The sequence below is a fragment of the Urocampus carinirostris genome, chromosome 14 (assembly GCF_059441175.1).
Source record: "Urocampus carinirostris isolate Australia breed hairy pipefish chromosome 14, RoL_Ucar_1.0, whole genome shotgun sequence".
Taxonomy (NCBI): Eukaryota; Metazoa; Chordata; class Actinopteri; order Syngnathiformes; family Syngnathidae; genus Urocampus; species Urocampus carinirostris.
In genome coordinates, this window is record NC_142362.1 from 10,261,199 (window position 1) to 10,285,850 (window position 24,652).

Here is a 24,652-nt window from a genome sequence, read left to right on the forward strand (position 1 = left end):
CGGTGTCGGGGACGGAAAAAAACAAGTCGGGAGCCGGTACTGGGAGAGCAAGGCGTGGTCGGGGTCGTAAGCGAGTCGTAAGCCAGAATAGGAAAGAAGACGTAATCAGGGACAAAAAGAGGTCGAAACCCGGGACAGGAGAGCGGACGTGGTCAGGATCAAAACGGGTCAAGCCGGGGACAGATGTGAGCAAAAAACTGGACAGGTGGGAGAGTCAGGGTCGAAAAAGGCTTGCCTAGTGTTCACTGAAGTTTGCAGACTGACCACAGGGAACAGACAGGACTGGGTTCAAATACTCACAGGGAGCCAATCAGAACTCGCGGCAGTTGGCGCCAAAAGAGCGGGCACAGCTGAGTCACATCAGTAATCATGACAAATGTGGCAAATAATAGCTGAGAGTTAAAGCGATACCAAGAATTTCTGATTTGTCTCCCACTTTAGGCCCAAACATTAAAATCAGTAAAAGTGTTAGCAGGCTAACAGCAGGTCAAGCCATCCAATATTATTTTCTTGTTGCCTGAGCATTTTTTTTCATAAGGTAAAATTACTTACAGTATCCGTTTATTCCGAAAAAGCAGCGCATAGATTCCATTCGTAAGGTAAGGTAAGGTTTATTTCTATGCCGCAGTTTATGCTTTCGAGCTCTGTCAATCAAATGATCACTTGTCTGTAAATCTGACTAAGCCTTTGAAGATACGTCACAGGTAATTTGTATTTCCCTACATCTCAAAACTACTTGTGTGATTGATGACGTTGCGAAAAAAAAAGAGCTTCTAAGGACACTTCATCACATACTCATGCATTTTTCAGCTAAGCGTTTGGCCATTTGGACCAAGAATTAATGTGGCTCCAAGCAGACACCGAATCCGACTTCGCTACCGTCACCTGACTGTCACCCAATCATACATCCTGAGCTTCTTTACAATCATTAATTCTCTGAATATGGAAAAAATTGAATTATATTTCACGTTAATGACAATACTGACAATGTTGAATCTTGAATATTCCAAATCCTCACCTCTTAATCGTTGCAAATCGACTACCACCATATGTCAAGCTACCAATGGCGCACCCTCCGGCAGGCATCTACAAGGTGCCTTACTTAAGCGCCCTGATAGCAGACTGTGTCTAATATGGTAGGGATTGACTCCCTCTTGCCAGGTCCCAGGAAGAGAAGTAGGATTTAAACCATTTTACCTCCCAAGATCTTCACACCTTCCCTCAGGCCCTCTCACCTTGATGCCTTAAATATTAATGCTAAATCCGCCGATAGTGGATGAGTGAGGAGGGGAGAAAGCTGACAGCTTAATCATGAAGCCACTGGCCTCCCTTTGCCTTTTCTTCAATACTTTGGCTAGCTGTCACCACGACCTACATCATGTAATCACCCCCATAACCCTGATACGGGTTACCCTTGCATGGAGAGTACACCAAGGAAAAGAGGGGGGTCCTCAGGGATTCTGCAGAGAAGGATCATTTAAGTCGATACTCGAAGTAAGAAAGGCTTACAGAAGGGGGAGAAGAAATTGAAATGGAGAAGAAGATTTATTGAGAATCAGTACTTTAAAGTATATTTTGCAGGCCGCAACAGCAGTTCATTAAGACAGTGGAGTTAGGGAGTGCAAAGATATTGAATTGCTGTTACATTGATGAAAGTTGTTAGCAGATATGGTAGGCTAAACATGTCAACATGATGATTTATATCAGAACACTTTGCTATAGAACTCAACACCATCGGAACAGCAGACAAATTTAAAACATTAAAAAAAAAAACAATACAGGGCACAGGTGGGCAAACGTTTCGAGTGGTGGTCCGCGTTTCTTTAAAATTTTTGGCCACGTTGACTGTCTGGATCCAATACCTCAGCAATGGATGAAGAAAATTATATTTAAAGAATAATTTTATATTTGAATTATCATTTTTTATCTTTCAAGACACTGTACCGCCTTTATTTAAAAAAAAAAAAAAAAGATTTGCTTCGTTTGATTATAAGTTAGCTGCATTCCACAAACAGGATCACTGATTCTAGATGTCTAACATTGAAAGAAGAAATGGATTGAAAAGATGACAGAGACACAGAGTAATTACCGTAAATTACGGACTATAGAGCGCACCTGATTATAAGCCGCACCCACCACATTTTAAGAGGTAATCCGATTTAGTACTTACACACGCCGCACCTATATATTAGCCGCATGCGCCCACATTAAAACATGAAACACAATCACAAATTTAGCCCAAACCCGACTTTGAGTCCCACGATTGTAACTGAATATAAAGTACACAGTCCAAAAACCACAGCCAGGAAAATGAACAGAAAATGATACCGGTACTTAAAGTTTGATGCAGACCTGCAGAGTCCGGATACCCGTTGAATTTAATCCAAGGAAAAAAAGTCTATATTTCCAAAGGTAAGGGTGGGAAAAATATATATCCACTATATTCCTACGCGACAACAGGTCTCACTCACCTTTACCCCACTTCCCGTCAGCCCGCGTTTGCTCTGCCCCTCTTTTTTAATTCGCAAAACATATCAGAATAAGTGTCTCAAATAAATACATTACAAAAATATACAGGTGCAAATACATATTATACATCAGTTACACATATTTACAAAGAAAGACGGTACACCGAGAGAGTTTTCAAAGCTTTAATTATAATATTATAACATTCATCCCAAACTGTGCCTGTGAAGGGTAGCAAAACGCTACTAGCAACACGCTCGCAACACAGTAAACGGGTCTGTAAAAAAAAAAAACATACCGTGCTTGTAGAAACCACGATAAACCGTCCTCATCTTCTTCCTTATAACTGACGTCATCAAGGTCGTCTTACCCAGTATGGGAAAGAGACTTTGTCATGTAGACGTCGTTCAACGCTCCCTTTTTCAAAAACATGCAGGCAACACGCTCGCAAAATGAAGTTTACGTGCCGTAGCTCTGTTTCCTTCTTTATAGGACTGCTCGTTTGCTTTTAGCTTGAAAGCTACGTCATGTGCCTTTCTTTTTGCTATTTGCATGATGAAGATATGTCTACGCTCATTTAATTTGTGCACAAGCTAAGAAGTTGCAGTCTTCCTCGGCGCATATATTCCACCGGTCTAAATCTTACCTTTTGTACTCGAGCGCCGCTGGCGGCTGTTAGAAAAATTACATAAATTGGCCGCATCACTGAATAAGCCGCAGGGTTGAAGGTTTGGGAAAAAAGTAGCGGCTTATAGTCCGGAATTTACGGTATACAAAATATTTCAGATTTTTTTTACAAGTATAGTTATTTGACCGAGGGGGGCGACTTATACCTTGTGAAATTATTAACACATTATTACATCAGTAAGTTTTATATATTTATTACCAGTATATCATTTCCCATGTTGTTTTCACGCTAATCCACTTGAGGGCGCTCTAGGCCTGTGTTGATAATTTCAACCTGTCCTTTTGTGCCGAAAAATATGAAATGTATAAACCTTTTCGTACAAATCGGAACACAAATGTTCAGAAGATAGGGCGTCATTTTGCCAAGGTCAGTATTTTCAACTTACTCAAAAGTGATTTTTATAAAGGGTGAAAATGTTTTGTGTTTTTTTTCTTCCAATACATTCCCCGAAAATTAAGTTTTTTCTTTTTTTATTAACATTTGCACAAGTGACTTACACATTTAAAGCAGGGGAACTTATTTTTACCGTAATTTATCTTAAATTGTCTCCTATATGACATGTTTTCGGTGTAAGGAAATGAAATGAAAAGGAAATGATCTGCATTTATATAGCGCTTTTCAAGTCAAGACTTCGCAAAGCGCTTTACAGTGTGTTTCACATTTCCCAATAGCGGCCGTGTAGCCATGTAAGGTGCTAACCTGCTTATTGGGGGTATTAGGGGTTCAGTGTCTTACCTAAGGACATTTCGACATGTAACACGGAGGAGCCGGGATTCGGACTGCGATCTCTTGATCCTAAGACGAGCGCTCTACCTCCTGAGCCACTGCCGCCCCCGTGGTGTAGGGTTATATCAAATTAAATCCCCCTAAAAATGCAATTTATACTCCCAGTCCTGCTTATACCGCTTTTCACGGCCATGGGGCGCACCATGTGAAAGGGCGCAGTCTCCATAGTTGGTTCTATTTCAGAATTTAACACACTGGCGGCGCCCCCGCTGGATAGGACAGGTGCCCTTGGCTTGTTTGATATTTTTCCTCTCACGCTTACAAGGTGCAAATGCTCTGGGCTTTACTGTTGTATTACATTCCCCTCAAAATTAAATATGAAGACGTTTTAGTAGCGTTTTTGCCGCAAGGGGGGAGATTTTCATGCAGAGGAGTAGTGGTTGAGTAATTTTTCGGCACAACACAGACAAGCATTCAAGTTGTGGTTTATTTAAGTACAGTCGCTGCCCTACTCAGGGTTCCGGACGATCGTTCGTAAGTTGAATTTGTTCGTAAGTTGATTCAGTGCTATATTTTGTATGTTTAAGGGTTATATCAATATGTTAAATGCTTGTAAAAGTAACCTGTAATGATTTGTACTAAAAAAAACATTTCATAAAACAATACGGTCTATAAAGATAAATAAAGTTAAGTTTAACTTACTTTTGGAAGATGCGCTTCAAAAGGTCCTCCTCCGTGGAAAAGAGTGGCCGAAAAAAAGCATTCCGACCCTTTTCTCAACCGCATCAAGCTTTCTTTTTCCACTTTGTCTCTCTTACGTTCTATCTTTTACTCAGTCTCCCTTGTTTTGTCACTCTTTTTATCTCTCAGTCTTTCCTCCTACCTCTTTCTTTCTCTTAAACCTAACAGTTTGACCCCTGTGAGATTTTTTTTTCCTAGTATGTGGCCCCCACCTAAACTTAGTATGAAACCCCTGATAATGGATTAACTTGTTACATTATTGCTGGTGAATCACCTCAGCTGTTTGTTTTTAAAGTATATTATTTGTCACTCACGGTCAGAGAAAAAGTGCCGATAGAAACCCCTTAAATAATTTTAAAAGAAACAGCCCGCCTCTCCTTTACACTTTACACCAACCATATTGAATGGATGCACGAGATATAAAAAAAAAAAAAAAAAAAGTCGAATTTCTGAGCGTGCTGGAGATTCAGTAAACTGTATGTTTACACACGAACTAGGAAGTAGAAGCCGAATTTCTTCATCAAGGTGAATGCTGGGTGACCTCTCAACGCACCACCACACGCAGGTAGCAGCGGAAAGAAGCACTACAGTAATGTCCTGTACTCGAAAAAAGTTTACACAGTACAAAATCCAACTTCCAGCAATGTCCGAATATTTTTTGACATCCCGAAAAAAATATTCGTATCCACCATTTTACGTAAGTCGAATGGTCGTGAGTAGGGGAGCGTCGTATTGATTACAAAGTAAAACACACGGATAAATACTTGTCAGGGTTCGTTTTCAGCTTCAGCCAACTTGCGATTAATTAATCTTCGGTTCTCTCGCTGCGGCTGCTTGGTTTCCAGGTTTTTCCGTGTAGCGTAGAAATCGACACACCACAACGGACGAGAAAACGGGAATAATTCAATGGAGGGAAAATCAACTATTGGATTTAATACATAATTAGCGGGACAACTCTTTTCACCCTTAAGTAGCACAATAACTTTCAAATTGCTAGATACCATACGGCATTAGCATCCATGAGCACTTTCGCCAACAATGAATTGGCTGTGACATCACGTGTTCTCTTTATATATGAAAACAATCAAACAAAAGACGCTTAATGTCACAGGAGGCCCATAGAAGAATTCCCCCAAACATCTTGTATGGCATGACTCGGTCAAGGTTCGAATTGTGACCTCCAATTTTTGGGAGCAGGTGCCCAACCCTAAGGTCACCAAGCTGGGTTCTGTCTGCCCCTCTGTAAGCCTGACAGGGCGCACTACAGTTTGAAGAATAATACTGTGCTTCTTAGGGACGTAAAATTACGGTTTATGTGTTTTCCTTCTTAATAATGCATTTTTTGGTTGGTGGGACTTATATCCGGAGCGACGTATCGTCTGTAAATACCGATTCTTTTAATGTTAATTTGTTATTTTATAATATGTTGAAAACATTGTCATTTGTAACTCGATCAGAAAATACTTCTGAATGAAGTAAATTCAATTTTCAGTCAGGGAAAATAACAATGTTTTTCTTTTGACAACTTGCTGAGCAAAATGGAAATATCATTTTGAGTAGTAGACTGTCATAAATAGAACGTTAGGCACAGTGCACGCAATCATTTTTCTCTTGTGTCGCAGCGCTGGCAACTAAAGGTGAAATAAGGTCCAAGCACACAATAAAGTTTGATTCACCCAGTATTGTTGCGCTTTCCTGTGTATATTGTATTTTTTACTCTATAATCGTTTTTCTTTCAGAAACTGCTGCTGAACAATAGGTCAAGGGAGGTCCAATGCTGCCAGATGTAACATAAATGTATAATCCAATTAATAGCTACAAATATACAGAATGGTGTGTAAATAAATGAACACACATGTAAATCATGTTATGCCAAAATACATGATATACATTCAATGTTCAGTATTTTCCGCTCTATAAGGTGCACCTAAAAGCCAGTAACATTTTCAAAAGCTGACCATGCGCCTTATAATACAGTGCGCCTTATATATGGATCAATATTGAATTGCAAGGTCTGTATTTGTAAACAGGAATTATGGGGCTAAACAGACAGCTAGCAACAAGCAACATCCATCGATGCAGAGATGCTCCTTGGCGGATTTTTTTTCTTTTATTTGTCGGCATATTTGCGTGTTTTGGAGTATGTAAATATTTTGCACAGTTGGATTTATTACACTCACAGATCTAAGAGGACCATGGTTGCATATTATTATTGAATGTGATGGCTGCAAGACGACTTTGGTGAGCTTTATATTTCCCCAGTATCTTGTTTCAGACTGATTTTGATGTTTCTTTGTTGAGTTTTTAAATTCGATTCAAAGTGTTCATTGTCACATGTACAGTAAAGAACCACGTTTCCCTGCACAATGAAATACTTTGCTATACACAAAGTTGTCAGCGTAAAAAAAATAGAAACTAAGAAATGGTTGGGATATCTTGAGTCCCAAGAGTTTTGTCTTCCTAATTACACGTATTTGCTTCTTTGCAAGCCTTCAGAATGTCACAGGGTTAACACGTTTGACTGAACTTTTTGATTGTTTTGTTGACGTTCCCGCTGTAGCGCCTTATAGTCCGGTGCGCCTTATGTATGGAAAACATATCTTGAAAACTATTTTTGGGGTGTGCGAAAATACGGTATTCATTTATTCATGCATTTTGTCATTTATTTTGCCATTATTATTTTGGTGTCATGCATTTTGTCCTGTATTTTGTGTATTTTTTTTTCACAAATTTTGTCGTGTATTCTGTTGGGTGTTTTTTTTATTTATTATATGTTTTGTCGTGTAATTTGTTGTTTATTTTGTTGCGTCTTTTGTCATGCATGTTAAAGTGTGCTTTATTGTGTATTTGTTATGTATTATGTTGTGTTTTGTTAAATATTTTGTCGTATATTTTTTCTTGTATTTTGTTGTGTAATATGTCATGTATGTATTTTGTCATGCATTTCTTTGTACATTTTGTCATCTGTGCTGTCATGTATTTTGTTGTTTTTATTTTGTCGTTGTTTTTTGTCTTCTGTTTCTTTCATTCATTTTGTTGTCTATTTTGTTGTGTTTTGTCATTTATTTTGTCATGTATTTGGTTGTTTATTTCATCAATTATTTCGTCTTGTATTTAATTCTGTATTTGGTTGTGTATTTTGCTATGTATTTTGTTGTTTATTTTGTCTAATATTTTGTGCTATATTTAACTATAATCATTCATGTATTTTTCATGTTTTGTCGAGTATTTGGTCATACATTTTGTTGTTATTTCTTCGTGTTTTGTCATGTTTTGTCGTGAATTTCATCTTGTGTTTTTCTTTTATTTTGTTGTGTCAAAGCAAAATTGTATCTAAATAAGAAGGTGACCCAATTGTTTGAGCTTTTCACCTATTGGTGATCAGTGAGGAAAAGCCTTGCAGTTTTTGCTGCATTCACTGATCAACCAATAGGTACAAAGAAAAGCCAGTCTGACCAACCCCCTTATTTGAATACTATTTTTGACAAAAAACATGACAATATATAACAAAACACATGATGAAATACACAAGAAATTAAATGATAACGCACACAAGAAAATACATTGCAAAATAAATGACAAAATAGATACATGACTAAAAAAACGATTAAATAAATACAGAAACACATAATTGACAAAATGAATTGCATTTATGTCACATATTTAGGAATTAAGTTTAAGTTAATTTCTTTGTATGGCATATATTTGTAAGTATTTATCTAATTATTTCTACATTTACATCTCCACCCATGTGGAGTTTGCATGTTCTCCCCTCACCTGCATGGGTTCCCTCTAGGCATTTTGGCTTCCTCCTGCTTTCCAAAAACATGCATGTCAAGTTATTTGGCTGGTTTAAATTGTCCCTAGGTGAGGCTGAGCAAGTGAGTTGTCTGTATATGTGTACCCTGTGACTGGCTGTGAACCAGTTCAGAGTGTCCCCTGCCCACTGCCCAAAGATGGCTGGGATGGGCTCCAGCCAGCATCCCCTGCGACCTTAGTGAGGATAGGCGGCACAGAGAATGGATGGATGGACATTTATATCTTCCATATAGGAAAAGACACCAGCCAATTTGCTGGCAACATTAGGGAGTGGAATATTTGTGTAGAATGGAAAGGAACTGAAGAGGAAAGATAGCGCCACATTATAAAAGCCTCCGAAGAGAAACTATCTCATTATTTGTTTCCACGTCCGCTTTATTTCCCGCGAGGCCCAACAAGCCAAAACAAAGATCCTAACGTCACCACAATCGATCCGACGGAGACCATTCCGAAAAAGCGTGAATATACAAACCTTACCCCGTTTATAGGATACGTCTTCCATCCGAGCTCCCCCAGCACTGTTGTGGTGTCCAGCAGCACGACTGAAAAGCAAAAGAAAGGGGGAGTGAGATCGGCACATTATCCATCTGTCAACGCACAAAAGTTCCATTTTAACGCAGGGATATGAAAAATCACTCATAAACATGTTCATTTAGGCATTTTATCATAACAGGAATGAGTTTTCCTGGATGAATATTTATCAGTGGGGCAACACAAATGCTTGGAGGACGGCGCTTCCACTTGCCGCGCAATTTTGCGACTGATAGATTGCCCTCAAATTGCTGTCAACAGTCCATTCCATTCCTGGCCTTCCGACAGTTTTTTTTTTTTTTTCTGAGTCATTCCAAGCCACAATATCTGCTTCCTTTGCTGTCCAGCCCAGATATAAACATAAAGAGTCCAGCCTGGCTGTGGAGATAATTAATGTAATGGCGTTTATAACAATTTGTGTACTGTAATGAAACTGCATGCATTAAATGTCATTGTTTATTATTTAGTGCCTGTTAGTGGTAAACAAAAAAAAAATCAATTTAAAAAAAAAACATATCAACTTGAATCAAAAGCAAATATACATCAACCGTTAAATAGAATAGAATAGAATAGAATAGAATATACCTTTATTGTCATTGTTACAAAATGGGTTAACATATTGTGACAACGAAATTGGGCATATACATTAAAAAAATATTCGTTATTCGTTGGTTAGCCCGTGTGCGGCACAGTTCTGAGGTCATGGGTTCAAATCCAACCTTCCTGTGCGGAGTTTGCATGTTCTCCCCGTGCTTGCGTGGGTTTCCTCCGGGCACTCCGGTTTCCTCCCACATTCCAAAAACATGGATGTCAGGTTTATTGGCCGGTCCAAATTGTCCCCAGGTGTGAATGAGCGAGCAAATTGTCTGTCCCTGTGTGCCCTGCGACTGGCTGGCAACCAGTTCAGGGTGTCCCCTGCCCACTGCCCGGAGATGGCTGGGATGGGCTCCAGCACCCCCGCGACCCTACTGAGGATAAGCGGTGCAGATAATGGATGGATAAATGGATAACACGAGGCTCACTTAGAGGGAGTAGACAACATCATGCTGCTAAACAAAAAAAACTAATGTTAGGCAAAAAAAAAAAAAAAAAAGGAATTAACATGGTGCAGTCTGGTCACTTTGAGAGTACGTTGTCTGTGTTTTTCCTTGATTTCAGTTGCACTACCCAATACAAAAGCATCTAGTGGTCAAATATTACATGATATCCTTTTAATTAAATTCCCTTAAATCCCTCGTGTGTAATATTTGAGCACTAGATGGCACTGTATTGTCTAATGCGAATACACAAGCTGATACCGGACAGATGAGATGGATCACGGACAGGACGGGACAGACAGGATCGATATCAGATACCAGAGACTGGAGTCAGATATCAAACAGGACGAGATAGATGGGATCGATACCCGATGCTGGAGACTGGAGTCAGACATTAGACAGGACGAGACAGACTGGATCGATACCAGACACAGGGACGGGAGTCAGATATCAAACAGGACGAGAAAGACGGGATAGATACTGGACAGGATGCACAAGCAGGATACCGGACAGAGTCAAAACACACGTCTTGCGGGTGCAGAGGTTCGTTGACGGACTGAGTGAGAGCACTGAGCTTAAACAGGAGGGAAGCCAATCAGGTAACGAGTTGCAGCTGGCGCCAAATAGCTGTAGCCAAGTGAGGGCAATGGGCAACCGTGACAACTTTAAAAACCTTTGCTACTTAATGATTACTTATATTATTAATTTCATTATGTTAGAATTATGTTTTGAGACATTTTAAACATTAAGAATATTACTAATGTTATTGTTACAGGGTATTGATGATATATAATACATTATGTGTATTATCTTTTTTTTCTGGATGCAGAGTTGTATCTTTGAGACTTGATTATTATTTGTATTTTGTATACTCTTTTTTATCATTTGCTTTAGTTTGCATCATTTAAAAAAAACAGATACCTTAAAACAAAGCTGAGTTAAATACCAAAACCTGGTGTCCCCATCCCAGGTAAAATCTATTATTAAATGCACTGATTTTGCACTGAAAATGGTTCCTAATGTTATTGGCACATGGTATCAGTATTCCAATGATGTTGATGATGATCATCAATAATTTGCAATTATGTTTGTCACGACCAGAACAGAAGTAGGACCCAGATGCGTAAAGTTATTCACAAGTTTATTGAAATATAAAGTCAGCGGCAGCGATCCGGTGCTCGCTGGACGTGGGAAGCAAGCCGTTCACAGGATCGGAATCGAATGCGGAATTGAATCTTCCGGAGCGGGAGATCGTAGCGTAGTGAGACGGAAAAACAGGTTAGCCGGGACAGGAGATCAGAACGTGGTCGGGGTCAAAAAAACGGGTCATTAGCCGGGACGGGAGATAAAAACGTGGTCAGGGTCAAAAAACGGGTTGCATCAGGAGACAAACGGGTATTGGGAACGGACGAGTGGAAAACGGGTGACAAAGCGGGACTGACGGGAGTCAGAGTCAAAAATACTTGCCTTGTGAAAACAGAGGTTCGCTGACGGACTGACAACAGGCGAGTGAAAGGATTGGGCTTAAGCAGGACGGGGAACCAATCAGGTAGCCAGACACAGTTTGCGCCCAACAGGCACCGGTGAATATAATGAGTCATCATGACGATGTTGTACCAATAAGACTTACGTTTTAAATGTATTTATTTTTATACCCCTCAATGTCATTAGCTGGAGTATGCATTTATCAAAACTATCAGATCGGTTTGAAATACATCTGGTATCAAAACCAAAACTTGATATCTCCATTCTATGTAGGCATTAGTAACATTTTCATTGGGTATTGGTATTGGTCTTAACTCAAAAGTGTATAATGGATGTACTGGTTTTGCTCTAAAAATAGCAATATTAAACATCCTAATGATGATGACTATTTTCAGCCTAATCAGGGAGAGATTGAAAAAAATAGCAAAAACAACATCGCCCACTTGACTTGAAGAAGTCTAATTCACACAACTCATTTCCGAGCTGTGAGTCATCATTGTAGAATCTGATGATAAGCAACAGACCGCTTACTTCCTAAATCTGTCCTTGAGCGACCCTCTAGTTACACAATTACACAGTGAAGCACACACATGCAAACGCACATACTGCTGGAAAATCAAAGCGCTATCAGTGTTTTATCGCGACGTCCATTTTCAGATCTGGAACTGGCCTTCAGGGTGTGAAGGAGTTATGTGGGTGAGTACTCGGACAAATCTCTCCGAGCGACGATAGTTTCAGTTTAAATCGCCACTCTTGTAATCATGACATGATAAGTGACAGTGATTCAAATAAGGATGATTAATATTTAAAAATTGCGGTGCAGAATGGAAACAGCATTTATATATTTTTTAGAAGTTCCTTGACGAGATGGAGGGTTAAAAGCAAAACCAGATACAGTATTTCTGTTATTTATTTTTTAATTTACCAGCTCGGTGGCCTTGGGGGTATGGCGCCCGCCCCGAGACTAGGAGGTTGTGGTTCAAGCCTCGGCTGAGTCATACCTAAGACTTAAACATTGGTACCCGTTGCCTCCCTGCTTGGCGTTCAGCATTAGGGGTTAGAATTGGGGGGGTTGGTCACCTAACGACTCCCAACACCTCAGTTGGGTTGAGCGAGGGGGCTGGGAATCCCCTCCTCGGAACCAATCTCCCAAAAAGAGTCAGAAATGACTCCAGCCACCTCCCACTAGGGGGATATGGCTGTGGTGTATATATATATATATATATATATATACATATATATATATATATGTAATCTTTTTTAATTTACTGATTTTCACGTTACTTCAGCGTGTTGACATCTATACATTTGAGAAAATATACACATTTTTATGATTTTGTGCTGAGATCTGTTCATGGTTGATGGATCCATCAACCGCCTGGGTAGTTGGGGCAACACTGAGGACACGCCTCGGACAGCTCTGTCCACTGACGTATCCTGGTCTGAGTTTGGCTGAAGGCAAAATTGGCATAAGTCCATTCCCTAGTTATGTTTCTGTCTTCTTCTCCTCCTGCCCCCTTGAACTGTGCCCTGGATAATGAGATTGGCCTTTCCTGACAATCACTGCAGTTGTCTTCTTTCGACAGTTGACAACAGTTCTTAGAGTCCAATAAAGTTTCTTGTCGCAACGTATCTCAATAGCCTGGATATTCCTTTCCAGCTTTGCCATGAGAGTCCAGCGTAGAAGAAAACGAAAGTAAGCAGTGCTTGCATGAGCCTGAATTTTGAATTTACTACTGTAGTCTTCATATTTTCCCAGATGGTCTGGCAAGTGTGGCTGTGGATTTGAGCTATTCTGGCCATGATTTATAGTCTTAACACATCAGATCCAAGATACTTACATATGGTGACAGGTTCAAGTTCTTGTTGGATGATGGTGATGATTGTAGTGATACCTTGTGGGTTGGTGGTCATTATTTTTGGGGGGGTTGATTCTTTGACCAGGAAATTGACTACATTTTTGAGTTGCTGTTATTCTACCGCTAGTAAGGCAATACGATCAGGAAAACAGAGGTAAGTGATGTTATGTTCGCGACCGTACCCTTATAATGGTCCAGGGCTTCATTCATGTTAAATAGAGTTGGAGAAAGAAAGCAGCCTTGTCCTCACACAGAGTGTAGTTTGAAACCACTCCTCAATGGTGTATCTGTTTTAAAGGCATACCTTTGTTTGCCATGTTTAGTTGTCACCCTTTTAAAAAATACTATTTTGAACTGTTGCAATAGTATTAATGAACAAATATTTTTTTTTTGGGTGACAATAAACTTTCAAGAACATGTTTTACCGTGGTATCAGATTTGCGTTTTGAATGGAGACTAATGCCAAATTAATTTAGGTGGTCAAACTGTTCCATTGAATTTGCTCTCAAAATGTTTTCATTTACTATTTACTCTGGTAAAAAAAATGAAAAGATAAAAACATGAATAAATAGATGTAATCAGGTATATAATCAGGTAATTAAATGAATAAATGAACAAATGATCCATTATCTTATAATTAATTGAAGGAAAAAAGGAATGTACAAACAAATAAATGAATGAACAAATTGACTAACGAATGATTAAATGAATGAATAACTACAGATATGTTGGTAGATTTATGTATGTATGTATTTATTTATTTATTTTGGGGACAAACTAGATTTTTTTCCCCTTAAGAATTTATTTAATTCTATTAAAGAAACTGTGTAATATTTAGTGCCCCCTTGTGGCACAAACACTCTCACTCTGTAGAAAAAAAAAAAAAAAGATCTGAATAATAAGCAAAAATACCTGAACTATCAAACCAATAATATTTAAAAAAAAAAATAAGAGAGGTATTTGTGTTCCCTTTACATGGTGGAATTCCCAACCTGTAGTCGCCCCTTTGTTTTTCTGACATCTTGCTGCTATGCTGTGCTCTGTGGCACTGGTTTTAATTGGCATTAGATAATTCAATGTCATTTAGTAGTCAAATATTACACACATTAAATATATAATATATCAAAATTTTTGGCGTAGTTAGCTTGTTATTCATCCTTAAAAAATCTCACCTTTGTTGTTAGAAAATGAGAGTATTTCCAAGTACACCTTAGAATGTATTGACTAATTAAACAAATATAGAAACACAATTAAAGCAGTGGTTAGCGCACAGTTCTAAGGTCATGAGATCGAACCTTCCTGTGTGGAGTTTGCATGATCTCCCCATGCTTACGTGGGTTTCCTCCGGGCACTCCAGTTTCCTTCCACATTCTAAAAACATGCATGTCAGGTTTATTGGTCGGTTCAAATTGTCCCTCGGTGTAAAAGAGCCAGTGAATTGTATGTCTCTGTGTGCCCTGCGACTGGCTGGCCACCAGTTCAGGTTGCCCCTGCCCACTGCCCGCAGATAGCTGGGATGGGTTACAGCACCCCTGCGACCCTACTGAGGATAAGCAGTGCAGAAAATGAACGGCTTGGTGGACGAACACAATCGAATAAGTCGACTGATAAGCAAACCGGCAAGGCTATTCTATTTTCCTCTGTTGGTCTTTATCATTTTTGTGTTTTCTTCCGGGCTCGTTGTGAGTGTGAAAATAAAATCCTTTTGTCAGCGCGTCTTAACGTTTCCACAAAATAGGGATTTGGGTTGACTGTCAGGAACAATTTGAAAGTCTGCTACAGACCCGAAAGGGGGCTTAAGTGGAACAGCGAACATCAAGATTGGAGGTCTGCAGAGAAACTTGTCATTTGCTTTGACTTTCGTTGACAGGATCGATAATGTAAAACAGCTCAATCATTCATTATTCGGCACTGAAGGGAAAACTACATTGTACATTTTTAGAACATTCACTCTCTAGGAATGTTTAATACCATATTTTTTCAGACCAGCACAATAATTAACTCTTGAATGGTAACCGATACCGACACCAGGTGAGAATACCTTTAATACATTAACTTGAAATAACAAGGAATGTTCCATACTGCATTTTTTTCAGACTGATGCCAAAACTCAACTCTTGAATATTCATCTATACCGATACCAGGTATGAATACCACTGGTACCTTGAATTCCCCTCTAAATGTTCAAATGTTAACTCTTCTCAGTATGACCAGGGATGTTTGACCATATTTTTCACACTGACACAAAACTCAACTCTTGAGTAGTCATTGATGGTTATACCAGGTAAGAATACCACTAAGCCACAAAATACCCCTCCTGAGTCCATTAGGCTCACCCTTCTAATTACAAAACAGAAGTATGAATACGTGTAGACAAAATTCCCATGCCTTAGCAAATGAGTAAAAAAAAAAGGAATACTGTTCTTCTAAAAAAATCATTATTGTCATCATACAAAGCTATAAGAAAAGTCTGGGACTTCTCTATTCATAATAAGAAAGTGATTAAAAGAATGGCTGTCTAGCTGCACGCAGGCATTGTTAGCCGAGCCATAGCAATAGGCCGGGTCTACAGCCTCCCTGCACGCTATTACCTACCTGGATCCGAATAACAATCCACCAAGCAATAATTTCCTAAGTCTAATTTAAATCATGTAAATATGTTCAGTGTAACGAGCAGTTAAAAGCTAGCAGTCTCCATGCTTCCCAGTTTGTTTTGAGTGAACACATTGACTCACTGTTTGACTGACAATGAACGCCAGCATATCACAATCGTGCACACAAACAGTCACGACCACTTAACACACAAAGCCTTCCTTAAGCTTCCCCGTGATAGCATTTGCTGAGTGCTGTTTGCTCAGGATTCACTCCTTGTTGTATTCACTTAATGCCTCAATGTATCCATTCATTTTATAAGTTGTTGTATAGTCTCTACATTGTTTGAAGTGATATCTAGTTTACCTTGAACCTTCCTAGACCACTTGCAGATTCCAGCAAGTTCCGGTCTGAACAGGGCAGGGGTTTAGGGGATTTTCTTCTGAAGCTTCATTCTTTTCAATTCACGCCCATTTCCATTAAAAGCAATCAGCCATTTTGTCGATGCTTTTGTTAAGGACACCCAGCCCACTACCTTGACATCAAAGACAATAAAGATAATTCAAAATCCGAGAAGGATTTACCATCCCATCACAGTTGGGAAAACAGTCACACCTACAAACCACACAAAGCCACCCCCAACCTGCATAAGTGATAACATTTACTGTCTTTTGTATGCTCAGAACACAATTCACAATACGTTGATATCAATAACAATAAAGACAATTTAATTTAGTTCAAAATCCACGGAGCAGTGAACCAATGACAAACTGTGAGGGGTCTCTGTATATTACAAAGGGGTATTATTTGTGTGTACGTCTTATAACCCGGTGCGCTTAATAGTAATTGCAGTATTTTATTTATTTAAAGGACGCCCAACAGTGTGTGGGCAAGCGGGCCATCCCTCAGTAATCAGGCCGTCCCACAAGAAGTTAGCGGGAAGGTAAGCAGTACAACAAGGCCTAACAAAGGCCAATTAAAGCCTCAGCTTTTGCCAACGAGTCTGTTCAACCTCGCAAAGTGACACAAGCATGGTGGCGATAATGGAGCTTGCCCAAATGTGGCCGCCGCCAAGAAAATATTAAATTGGTCTCTGAGAATAAAAAAAGTCAAAGGGTTCGGCGTTAAGGCTTGCATAAAACATCAGTGATGAATGGAGATCATAATATTCCGGGATGTGTGTTTTACAATGAATCAGTGTATATTTAAAAGGCAAATGAAAAGCTGGATGCTTAATATCTGAATGCCAAAGCAGGCCTAATATGTGGTCCGTCCGTTAAACGGTAAAATGTCTTCAGAATTCATTTGGGAGTTTCAATGCGGTGAATTGAATTGTTAAAATTAGGGGTTATGCGAGTACAAAAGCAAGGTATTGGTATCTGTGCTGATTTTAGCCCTTTTTTGAGGTATCGGTATTCAGGATGCTGGCAGGAAAGACATACAGAGAAATGAACGCAGCCCAGGAAATCATCAGGTCCCCCTGCTCAGTCTAAAAGATATTGCTGGCTTGCGTTACCATAGCAGGTGCATCAACTGTATAAAAGACACTTCCCACACCAGTCACCACCTTTTTGACCTGATATCCTGTGGTAGCTCCTTCAAAAGAAGAACAAACAGAATCTGAGACAGCTTCTTCCAGAGGGCCATCTCCATCCTAAACAAGCGCACAAAAAAGTGAAAACATATCTTGCGACTTGTCTTTTTTTGTTGCTGCACATGCTATGGGACAGAGCTGTTAAAATATATACCTTGTGACTTTTTTGTTGGTTTTGCTGCTACATGTTAAGTTACTTCTTTTCATTGTTCTATTTTTATGATGCACTATTCTTTTTCAGTCACAAACATTGGACTATATTATTTAAACTTAGACCAGTCTCTAAGCACTAACCTAAAGACTAACTATTATTTCTGCTGTTTATCAATCTTTTTCCTCTTTAAAATATTTATTATATGTTTACCTTGACATACCATGTTCAATCCCGTTTTCTACAATGTTTCATGAAAAAAGTTGACAAGTTGAGCTATTACGAAATCTGCCTCGAGCAATTCCGACAGATTGTCAAAAGCTGGCAAAAGTGGACTTCATTGTATCAGTTTTTCAATAAATGCGGGACAAAAAGGTAAATGAATATTTATTGTTTATTTTGTCCTTAATTTTTTTACATTCATGCGCCTCTCGTTTTATGTTAAATGTGTGGTAGATTTTTGCATTTACATACAAAATGCGTCTATACTTGCGACGTTTTCAGGTTACAAAGGTTCTCTCAGAATGGATTTGTAAGTAGAGGTACCCCTGTGGATACATTTTTCAGAAGCATTGTCGCTCAGTACTAAAACCATTTTTATTTCTTGTTTTATCTTTAAAAACTATCAAAAAGTTTGGCTCTGCTCATCAGTAGTCTGTGGTAATGATTTATGGATGAAAAAAAATCACCATTAGATGGCAAGAATGGTTTTGTTCAGATCTTTGCCCACACGTCCAGGAGGCCCAACTTCCTTGTGTTACTTACTTTTTACGGTGAATGAGTATGTGTAGACGGCCCCATATGGCAAGTAGGTGCAATGAAGCAATGTGGTGAAGGTCCGGAGTTATGAAAGAACAGCAATAGGCAGTTAACCCCTCAAACAAGTTATACCTTTCAAAAAAAGATGAGTACCATCATCATCGTCTGGTCGGAGGGATAACGTTTCGAACGCAGTTGCCCGGATTCAATACATTGTTCATGCATTGTTCATGCATCAGTTCTTCTTGCAAAAAAAAAAATGTTACTTTGCAAGCAAAACACCCTTGTGGTTATGGAAAACATTGTTTAGATATTGGAAGTATCACAAATGCATAAAAAGAGAAAGTTCTGCTTGAAATGCATCATTTCACAAATGTTTGTCTTGGAAACGGGTATATTCAAGAAACTTAGCAATGTTAAATGGTGTTTTTCTAAAGAATAGGAACATCTGGAAAAATATTTTTTTTTCCAGATTAAAAGTGACGTTTTAAGCTTTCTTTTGATATGTCCTGTGCCTATATAGTCACGGACGTTATTTTCTGTAGGCCTTCACAAATGAGTTGTAATTGTTGAAATTGTTTGGGACTGGCACTTTCAATTTACAAGAAACCTCTGGCATTGAATAAGTTATGGTGTGTTTATTCCATTTTGGCACCTTTAGGGCTCCATATACTACTCTGATAGAGAATAGCTATGCTCTATTTCAAAAAATAGATTTATAAAATGTCAGCGGGAATATATATTCGTTGAGACATGTACTTTTGAAAGCATACAAGAGCATGGACTAGATTCTCTACAGGAGACAATACATATCAATCAATCCCTCAGCCTATCCTCAGTAGAGTTATCATTCAGGGGGGGCACCCATGGGCTGCGACTGGAGCAGGCGGTCCGCTGGGACTTCCGCTGCTTTGATATGAATAGAACATGAGCAGGCGGGTTCGCCACTAAACGGAGCTCTGCCGGAATGATGACATCTCCTGTCCGTCTTTAAAGTCCCCCCATGCCCACTCCCCTACTCCCTGCCTTCAATAATGCCCTAAAAATAGCTAGCGCGCCCGTCGGTAGTGCGGTGAATTTCGAAAAAAGTGACTTCGGTTGAGGGTCGGTAAAGGTGACGGTGAATTTATCACGTCAGCTGACGTTATTGTTAAAAGTTGGCCTAAATGCAAATGAGACGTAAAGGAGGAGAAGTTTTTTCTTCATTGCGTGTTTAAATCAACATCTGGGTCACGAGACCAGACCGCTGGAGAGAGGTAGTTTCGTTGAAGTGTATATTACAATAGAATGAATAAAACAAATAAACTGAATATATTATGGCTGTATGAATACAAAAGAGGGCTAGATGTTCTTTCACAAAAGCATCAACAAAATTGCTGACTGCTTTTAACGGAAATAGGCGTTGAAAAGAATGAAGTTTCGGGAGAAAATCCCGTAAACCCTATTCTTATCTCTGCCCTGTTCAGACCAGAACTGGAATTTGCAAGTGGTCTAGGAAGATTCAAGGCAAACTAGATATCACTTCGAACGATGTAGAGACTATATAACGACTTCATGAATGGATACACTGTGACTGGCTGGCAACCAGTACAGGGTGTCCCCTGCCCACTGCCTGAAGATAGCTGGGATGGGCTCCAGTACCCCCGCGACCCTACTGAGGATAAGCGGTGCAGATAATGAATGGATGGATGGATGAATGGATACATTGAGACGTTAAGTGAAAACAACAAAGTGTGAATGCTTAATGGATTATTAAGAAAACAATGCAATGGTTAAACGGTAGGTACTAAACAACTCTTACAATTATGACCATACAACAATTACTAATTTTCAACAGCTGAATTTGGAACATAAATGGGACGATTTTGTAATAAGCTGACACAATCAAATGTTCACAAATCTGGCCTAGATCCTGAGCAACAAGTGGAAGAAAGTACATCAATCAATTCTGTTGACTTTCTTCTAAAGGGACAGTGTGAATTATTTGGCCATATGATGGTATGGTATTGTGTAGTGCAATCGAGACCAAGTGCTAAAGACACAAGGAGAATTATAGACTACAGAGACTCAAAGTGACCAAACTGCACCATAGTTCTCAATCTTTTCACAGCCTTTCACAAAGTTTTGGGTTTTTCGGTTTCCATAGCAGCAAGATCGCCAACAATTAGGTCAGCCCCCACAGGTGAAGCTCATGTAATGTCAGAAAATTGCAAAATTCTTGACAAGTATTTAAAATAATGCATATTTATATGACAGTTAGTGTATTTTTGCTTATCATTAAAAACAATATATACATATATATTTTTTAAATTTATAAATCCATTTTTTAATCCCTTCGTTCAATAATACCAACTGTCCAAATTATTTAACAAATACACAAATAGATAAATGAGAAAATAAATACATTGATAAAAAATAAATAGTTAAATATACAATTGAGCTGTGTCAAAAATATTTTTTTATTATATACTATGGGCCACCAAAAAACAGGACCGTGAGCGATAAAAGCCCCCCTGCCTCAGTATGGAGACCCCTGCCCTAAAAATAATGCATCTCAGAGGAAATATGTACACTTAAATTGTTCTTTGTATGATTGATTATAATAGTTTAATCGTTTTAATTTTATTTTAAATTAATATTACAATATGTGTCGGCTTGCTGAGAACATGGACAGTACATGGGCCCCTCTGTCTCAGTTTGGACACTACTGCCCTAAAGAAACAAGCAATCAATGAAACTCAAAGGAAATATGGAGATAAGTGGTTTCTAAAGAAACAAAAAACATGCGTATGCGAGTGTATTATTCTTAACACAGATATAACTAATTAGTCTTATCTAAAAAATATATACTGCTGAATTTCTTGCTGTATGTTTTACATAGTATTACTACTACTTTTTTTTTGCAAATAAATGATAACTGTTTTCTGTGAAACATTTAAGAAAACTATTCCTGGAGGAAATCATTGTCCCCTTTGTTCCAGATAATGGCTTCGTTTTTCTTCTTTTTTACACAATTAAGGAAAAAACTGCAGAGTCTCGGAGCCATAACCAGCAGGCTCAAGGACAGCTTCTTCCCTTAGGCTGTCAGGACTCTGAAATGTCTCCCTGCCCTTACCGTATATGTGTTGTATTTTGTGCATATAGCATATTTGACACTAAAGTTGAAGTTGAATAACAAAATCACAAATGTTAACAGTGCTGTCTAAACTTGGTTTCGAGAGAGCAGTTATTGCTCGCGGGAGATAGGACGTTCAGTTCAGCTGGCATTTTTTTCTTTTTTTTTCTTCTCACTGTAGTTCTTGAGATGTGTTTTCTTCTGCTGTGTGTACAAATTACCTGCGTTGCCACTTTTCTCACATTTTTTGCACTTTGCTGTGACATTCCCAAAGTGAAATAACACGACCCTACATTTTTTTAATATTGTTTTTAGTCCCCTACTGTTAGTGCAAATTAACAATCGCCCTCCTGCGAATGGAGTTGGTTTGATCACAGAATTAGACCAAAAGGCAAGATATAGAAAAGCATTTTTTGGGTAATTTTAAAATGCGTACTTCACCCTCTCTTAGCTTTAGATGTTATATTTTGAAATTTCAGTTTTGATTACCATATTCTTTGGTGTATAACATCACACTTTATTCACAAATGTGCCCATGCTGTTATGAACTCAATGAGGCACCTTACCATATGTTTTTTTTAATATGTTATCATAACTTTCAATAAATTATTAGAACAGAGGTGGGTGAACGATGGCCAAAGGGCTGTCAGGCTCTTTAATCTGGGCTGCCAAACACAAATCATAAAACATAAGGATTTTATATATATATAACCAAGGTCAAGTCAAGTCATGATTATTTGTACAGCCTTTATTACAAGAAGTCTCAAAGGGCTGCACAGACTAGAGACTGACATTTAACTAAGCACTTAAACAGAAAACACTTGGCCCAAAGACAAACATTCATTATAAGTACTGTGCACAATGCATCTAATTAAGATTCAGCTCAACAGCGGTAAAGATATCCCTCCACGACTAATCAAGAGTTGGTCTAATTGTGGAAGTTGAGTCTAATGCCTCACCTTCTAGTATGGGAGGAAATGCAAAACCGAAGTGATGCCTTGAAATGATACCGCAAATTAGGTGGGTGTATTTAATAGTTAGCAGGAAAGCCTTTGTCATCAATTTCACAAAAGAAAACAGATGTATAAGACAGTTACTGACAGGGTCAGTACAGGTGCTTGAAATCCATACTTGACATTGTTGCCAAGTTTCTTAAGTCTGCCTAAAAATGCTGTTGACACTGCTCTCTGGTGGCTTCTCGTTGCTATTTCTATCTTCTTCCCTCTTGACTAATGGCAGCTGGCATTAGTTTGTTTGGTATTGTCCTATGAAATGTCATCGCCACCAACGGGGAGCGCCCAATTGGGCAGGTGCGTGTTACACCTAAATAGGGAACTATGAAATGTGTATTTTTGCAAGGGTTACATATAGATTATGAACATTCATTATGGGATATGCAACAAATGAAGGTGTACTCATGCGGGGCACCTGAGTCTGCTCCGTAGGCGCCAACAGCCACGGACGCTGATTGGCTGGTGATGGCTTTTTAAATTAAATTAACGATTGTCAGTTCGTCTGCGAACCTCAGCTCCACGCTAGGCAAGCTCTTTTTGACTCCTGACTCAACCCTGCCCTGTTTCCCGTCTGATACCCGGTGCCAACCTCTTTTCTGAACCCGTTTACGTTTTTGCTCCTCCGTCCCAGCCATCGACCTGTATTTTCCTTACTCTCGACACTGCCTTTGCTCGACATGGAAGTGCCACTTCCGCGTTCCAAGCGATGTTCTACCCGTGACCGACGATCACCGGATCGTAGGTGCAAGCCCTTTCCTCCTTCTAAATGAAGCTGAGTAAACAAACGCAATTGGGTTCCGTCTCCGTTCCTGGTCCGTGACAGAAGGTTGCATTTTCCAATGTCTTGGTATCACCCAGTTACAGAACAGAAGTAAAATAAAGTATGACTACCATCATTAAACATTGTTGTTTTGATGCCACTCTCTTTGTCTATTTTCTCCGATAAAAATGTATTTTTTTACCGCATAATTAAATTGAATATTGTTGAAATTGAAATTTCCATCCCATACTGGCTTGATGCTATGACCAGATCTCCGAGTTCCTGTTCGTCTCCTGCCAATCCGGCAATATCATCAGCAAAATGGAGGTTGGTTAGATATATATATATATATATATATATATATAGATAGATAGATAGATAGATAGATAGATAGATAGATAGATAGATAGATAGATAGATAGATAGATAGATAGATAGATAGATAGATAGATAGATAGATAGATAGATAGATAGGTAGATAGGTAGATAGGTAGATAGATAGATAGATAGATAGATGGATAGTTTATTCATCCCCATAGGGAAATTCCCACTTCCAGCAGTATCCTTGTGTTGAAAAAAAAAAAAAATAAAGTAAAATAAATAGAATACATAAATACCCAATGTAACGTGTTGATATAGATTATTTAAATAGTGCTCCACAAAATACACACTGTAATAAAAATAGGGTTCTATGCAGATGTAGGGGTGGGGTTTAATGTGGGCTTTTACTCCCCTGGGTGGAGTTAAAGAGCTTCATGGCATGAGGAAGAAATGATCTCCTCAGTCTGTCCGTGGAACAAGAATGTGACAGCAGTCTGTCGCTGAAGGTGCTCTTAGGGTTAGTGATGTTGTGTCCCCCAATACTTACTGTACCTAAATGTTGCTCCAGAGCTTCAGGTGGATCGGTGAAGTCATTTTGTTCCTTTTAATTACATTTTTGATCAAAATATGTATAGGTGCCCAGTTTATGGCCCGGGGGCCATTTGCGTTTCATAGACTATGTGCTAGTGGCCCACACCATCGACTGATAATGAAAAATTGTCAAATAAATAATGTTTTATAGACTATACAAATCAATTAACTAACTTTTTACTGTTTTATTTTGTTTGATCAAGATATAGATACGTGTGTTTTGTGTATATGTGATTAAGAAGTAAATTATAATACAATTTATAATACATTATTTTTAAAGTAATATTCAAAATTGCCTGTGTTTGTTTATTTGTGTTTGGGGGGAAAGGGGACATACGGTCAAGGTCATTCAACAAACTTTAAGAATTTGAATGCAGAGATGAGCTTTCATCAAGTTAAAACGT

At 38.8% G+C, this 24,652-nt stretch overlaps 1 protein-coding gene across 5 annotated transcripts in view; it reads right to left on the reverse strand.

The window, feature by feature from the left end:
* The window catches only part of epha6 (eph receptor A6), a 234,191-nt gene that overhangs the window by 203,695 nt on the left and 5,844 nt on the right, over positions 1 to 24,652 (reverse strand). For all 5 annotated transcript variants that reach the window (XM_088353348.1, XM_088353347.1, XM_088353346.1 and 2 more), the window contains exon 2: positions 8,918 to 8,982. In XM_088353348.1, the coding sequence (XP_088209474.1) occupies positions 8,918 to 8,982 (65 nt within the window). The remainder of the gene's footprint in view (positions 1 to 8,917; positions 8,983 to 24,652) is intronic.